This window comes from Primulina eburnea, chromosome 18, assembly GCF_022965805.1.
Source record: "Primulina eburnea isolate SZY01 chromosome 18, ASM2296580v1, whole genome shotgun sequence".
NCBI lineage: Eukaryota > Viridiplantae > Streptophyta > Magnoliopsida > Lamiales > Gesneriaceae > Primulina > Primulina eburnea.
The window spans coordinates 24,267,657-24,273,319 of record NC_133118.1 but is presented as its reverse complement, the minus strand read 5'-3'; the positions used below and the strand labels follow the sequence as shown (position 1 = coordinate 24,273,319).

Here is a 5,663-nt window from a genome sequence, read left to right as displayed (position 1 = left end):
ATTTTTTTTAAAATCATATTTTATTTTCATTCTGATACGTGATATTTTATCGAAAAAAATTATTTGATTTTTCTATACAACTACAATGCATGTCTTCTTATAATTATTCTTATAATGTAGATATATTCGATCATGTTTTATTTTCATTTTATAATAATTTCATATTATGATTCAGGTAATTTGATTCAATTTGTTTGTCAATCAATACAAAATCATCAACGCGATATTGCACGTTTCTTCATTTTTTCCGAACAATTAAACTTTATATAGCATGTGTTCAAATTGTTTTCCCCCGCGATTGGATATGTAAATTGTTTAATTTATTGCAATTACCACTATGTTAGTTGATATTATTTAAAGAAATTGTATATTAATCTGATAGTTTTTCTATGTTTTAATTTTCTTTTTTGTATATATTTCAAATCATAGATTTTCTTTTCATTGTAGATATGTATATATAATGATTATTCTTTATTATTATTATTAAACAATTATATATTTGAGTGGAACACTGAGTTTTCAATTGATAATTTTTTTATATAATAGATTCAATGAAAATGTTGAGAACATGTAACCTATTTCAAAAAATAAATTCTTAAGTTTCTTCATTCATTCTTTCTTTCTCTTATTTTGTTTTGTAACATGATTATAAATCAAAGTTCGTAACCATAACTAAATAGGCTAATTGACATCGAAGTAAATGTCATTTCCTAAAAATAAAAAATATACAAGGAAAAATTTTAATTTATATTTTAGATTTTCTTTATATATATGTGTTCATATTTATCACTTTATTCATTGAAACTTTTATTATTTTGAGACAATTATCCAACATCTTCGAAGGAAAAACTTAAATTACTGCTATTTAATTAGAGTGATGTATAACTAAAATATGATCCAACGTAAACCAATTTTGATGTGGTAATGTTTGTAATTTTTTTTGTGAAAGAATAATAATCTGGAAATAACTGATATTTTGGTAAAAGATATAAATACGTTGAGACATGAAATAAATGAGTTGTGTGTGCGTACTATTGGACTGAAATTTTTTTATGATTGTAAATTGTTTGTATGTGTTCGAAGGAGAGCTGAAAATTTCTTTAAGTACAAGCTTAGTCTTTTTACAAGGACAATATATGTCTAAACATAAAAAGAATTTTAGAGAACCAAATGAGTTACATCACAAGTTTCATTTCAAATTAGACAAATTAGTGTCTAAGGACAATGATGTGTTGTTAATAGCGGTGAAAGATGCAGAGAAATTAAGTGAGAGTGTGAGACTTCGAAAAAACAAATGAAATAAAATGAAGCAAGTCCGGGAGTGTGAACGATTCAAATAAAAAATAAGTTCATAAGAAAAAACAAGACAAATATGAAATAGATAAAATAAACATCAAATACGATGGTGGAAAAAACATGAAAATGAGATTGATTAATTTAATTGAACAAAGAAACAGAAAAAATTTAAAAAAAATATTTAAAAACATATTGAATGATTTAAAAATCTAACAAGAAAAATATTGAATAATTAAAACATAGTTGTTTGAAATGATAAATAAACTGTGAAATAATATTAATTATTGAATAATTTGTGAAATAATATTAATTATTGAATAATTTGTGAAAATATTATGTGCATACATTGATTTGAAATTTTACGATCAATATTCATAGTACACTCAAGTTGTGCGTTGCATATGCTTTGCTACTAGTATATAGAAAAGTTTAAAAACGATTAGTTGCGCCCCTATTAGCATGCACTGTCTTTCACACCAAAACGTTGCATAAAGGAATTCAGGTTTGGGATTTGGCTGTAATTGCAACTCATTAAAAGACAGTATAATCAATAAGTAAGATGTAGCATTCTGTACGACTAAGAAGTAGCATGTCTTCACACGAATCAAACCCGATTTCGGATCGAAATTGCTTCACAGAAAGTGTTTGATACATGCCAGAAGAAACTTGTCACGCATCAATGAAAAATTTTTAGGTACAGGACAATGATTATGGCAAAGATAAGGGCAGCAATTATGGAACCAACAATCCACTTATTCCGGCTGATCCTTCTAGACATGGAAGTCAACACCTTCTTGCTCTTGTCAATCGCACTATCTACATCGGAAAGCTGCAAATGGAAAGAAATCAATTAGAACTACCATCTCTTAGATACGAAAAGGAGATCGAAGAAACAAGATTAAGTTGAAGATGTTCTGCACAGAAGGATCAGAACGAATCGTTGAATCCACAAAAGAAAAGTTAGATGGCTGTATAGACATTATCAAAATGGTGTGTGTAACATGCCTTCTTGTGAGAGTGTAAAAGAGTTTCACGTTGCTGATGCAAATCTTCAAGGATTGAGACGCCAAGCTGTTCGGTCTCCAGCGCAGCTCTTCGACTCTCTGTTAATCTGTCGGTTGATTGGTTTAGCCTCTCAGTTGACATTGCCAATCTGTCCCTTTGATTTGCAGAAGCCTGTTAAAATTTTGTTATTCTTGATAGATTGAATCCGAAGTGACCAATGGAATAGCTACAGGGACTGACGAAAACAATCAATGAAAGATCTAGAAAGATAGGGGCACGTGAAATATGCATACCGTGTGTGCACCAGCCATTCCAGATTCTAAATCTTCATTAGAAGGCTGATTAGAATTAAGCAGTGTCAATTTCTTCACTTCCCTTTTCAGCTTATTCAGATCGGCTTTATATTCCCTAAGCTTAGCAAGAAGTGAAGCTTTCAAGCTTGGCTGCAAACTTCTGGCCTCAAGATCCATTTTTCGAGTCTGATAAAACAAACATATCAGCATATATGAAAGCAAAATAAAATTGTTACTCAAAGAAACTAAATATTGCAGCAACTTGAAAAATATGAAGCTTGAGTACTACCAGAACATCCGCATCATCCAATCCAGCTTGGAGTTCAGCAACCTCCTGTTTCTTTTTCTCTGCAGATCACAGTAACGCCATTACCATTCTCCACAAACCAGAAATAATAAAAAAAATTCAAAAAGATAGTCAACCAGCATCGCCACAGTCAAAAACTATTAGCAACCGACAAAACAGAAATTTTAAATGCCAACATGAGAATAGTTATAAATTAGCCCACACAGACTGCATTTAACATATTTCTTTGAAAAGTAAACATTCTAGATATCAACCATTGGCCTCTAAATTTTTTAAATATATATGTGTGTGTGTCTATATATATATATATATATATATATATATATATATATATATATATATATATATATAATCTAAGCCCTTTCAAAAACGTAAGTTCTAGTGACTCCACAACAGACATTAAATTATCTGCCTCGAATTAATGCCCCTATCAGCCTATTATTGAACCCACTTTTTCAAATTTCAAGTAATAAATTTACCAATAAGCAGCAATAATAATAACTACCAGCCAAAAGCATATGGGCATGGGAAAAGCTGCACATGAATTGTAATCAAAGATTGAGGTGATCTTTGAGGACAATTAAAGGATTAATTCCACACCCCAATCAATCCAACTTTCACAATATTCATCATTTTGTTCACAGACCACCGGGTTCCAATCACATCCTAATAAAGATAACCAATTTCATTTAAAAGCCATATATCTTTATAAAACATAATCTTGGAATTCCCATGTAGCTTACAAGCAATTTTGATGTTGCCAACTTAGTGAGTGTTGGAAACCACATCTCGCAAATATTTGAACTCACGGAACATAACAAATGAGTTATCAATATGCACCCAAGACCAATTTACACAGCAGATGCTTTACGGCTGTGAGCTTTGACTACAATAACATGTTAAAAAACATTTCTCACAAAAGTTTCAGCTTGTGGAAGGTAGCCTGACATAAATTTTATACCTAACAATGAGTCTATTGATTTTCCAACTTGTTGGAACAACTAAATATTTTAATTAATATGATTAAAAATCTATATCCATTCTTTATTTTCAACTCAATCCAAGGATTTAGATTGATCAAGCGCCAAATCTTGGAGTCCATTGGATCTAAATTCATTGGCACATCATTCTTTGCATTAAATCCACAAGGATCTTGCTAATGAAATGACACCTACGGCTACGACTTATCCGTTAAGAACCTTTATACTACTTGAAAAACACGAGTTACAAGTAAATTTCAAGTTACAAACAAGATCATTCAAAACAGACTGTGTTACAAGAGCAAACCAATATTCATATCTTAGATCACTCTAACTATTCCGCATAAGCTGACAGTAGCAAAGATTTCCGAGAAATTCTAACACAAATATCAACACGAAATAGATCGAGGCTGAAAGTTAGCAAACCAAATAAATATCATTTGGAAAGGAAAAAATAATTAAAAAAACAGCGTTTACTCAACTGCGTATGATCAAAAGGAACAGATTAAGGTCTAAACCCTAAATTCAATGACTACAAAATTAAAGTACCTCCATCGGGAAGAGCAGCGGCAGAGTTACATTTCCTTGACAAATTCGTGGATAGCTCACAATACTGCCTCTCATATCCTTCAAAAATCTCGCTCATTTTCCTCCAGCTGCTCTGCTCAATGGACCAAAAAAACAAAAACAAAAACAAAATTTGATGGATCGAACAAAGTAAATCAATTCATTCCCAAACCAACACAAGTGAAATGAAATCGCTGCAAGAATTGTACATACTTACAGAGATTCGGGGGATTGGCTTCGCAACAATGATACGATCGAGTTGACTCAGATCAGAGGTTGCATAGTTTCGCCAGGAATTGGGACGACGCTGACTGAATGGAAAACATGGAGAAAATTAAAATAAAATTACAGAACTGGCCAATTGGAATTTGAATTCAGCAATCACACCCCTGGAATTTTCGTTATTTTAAATTTAACAATAATTATAATTTTTCTTCTTTTACTAACTAAATAGAAATCAATAAATTTTGAACAAACATGTAACGACGGATTCGAAATTGTAATCAAGCATCGCCCAGTATTTCTATATCTGATTCATAACTAGAAAGTTTATCTGACTTTTTTCTGATCAGGGTTAAAAACCCCGAAATGAAAAATGTCAAAATCAAAATAAGACTTTCTCTGAGTGATTTAGCCACTTGACTTTGACAATTTGAATAACTTTGTTTCGAAGTCTTCTTTCTTGTCTACCTAAAATTTGTAAAGGTCTTTCCTCATATGATATATTCGGAGTTAACTGCAGATGCTCATAATTTAGTACATGTAAAGGGTTCGATATGTACTTTCGCAGTATCGAGATGTGAAACACATTATGTACTCCAGCTAGCATCGGTGGCAACGCCACTCTATAGGCTAATTTTCCAATCTTCTCCAAAATCTCGAACGTACCTATGAACCTCATAATAAGTTTGTCCGAATAACAACTTTGTCCCCATCTATTGTTGTACTAAATAACAACTTTGTCCTCATCGTTGCATATAGACTCTTCGAGAAAGATGATGTGAACCTCGGATCTCAGTCAGAAAGAATAGACACTGAAATCCCATGCAGTCAGACTATCTCTCGAATATATAGCTCTGCATATGTTGTCTTGATAGGTAGAAAGTGCACTGATTTCGTAAGACGATCAACTATCACCCAAATGACATTGAATCCCTTAATAGTCTTTGGCAATCTCACCACAAAATCCATGGTAATATTTTCCCGTTTCCACTA

The 5,663-nt window shown here is 31.7% G+C and overlaps 1 protein-coding gene across 4 annotated transcripts; it reads right to left on the bottom strand.

Moving 5' to 3' along the window:
* Window positions 1–1,872: 1,872 nt before the first annotated feature.
* LOC140820078 (vesicle transport v-SNARE 12-like) lies at window positions 1,873–4,806 on the bottom strand. 4 transcript variants are annotated; one of them, XM_073180387.1, is made up of 6 exons: window positions 4,666–4,806; window positions 4,431–4,542; window positions 2,884–2,942; window positions 2,595–2,780; window positions 2,302–2,472; window positions 1,873–2,125 (listed from the first exon to the last, which is right to left on the bottom strand). In XM_073180387.1, the coding sequence occupies exons 2-6, from the start codon at window positions 4,525–4,527 to the stop codon at window positions 1,973–1,975; spliced, it is 666 nt and encodes a 221-aa protein (XP_073036488.1). In that variant the 5' UTR covers window positions 4,528–4,542; window positions 4,666–4,806; the 3' UTR covers window positions 1,873–1,972. The 4 variants fall into 4 exon arrangements, with proteins under 4 accessions (XP_073036488.1, XP_073036489.1, XP_073036491.1 ...); XM_073180388.1 differs by having other exon boundaries at window positions 4,662–4,784; XM_073180390.1 differs by having other exon boundaries at window positions 4,431–4,537; window positions 4,666–4,769.
* Window positions 4,807–5,663: the final 857 nt, after the last annotated feature.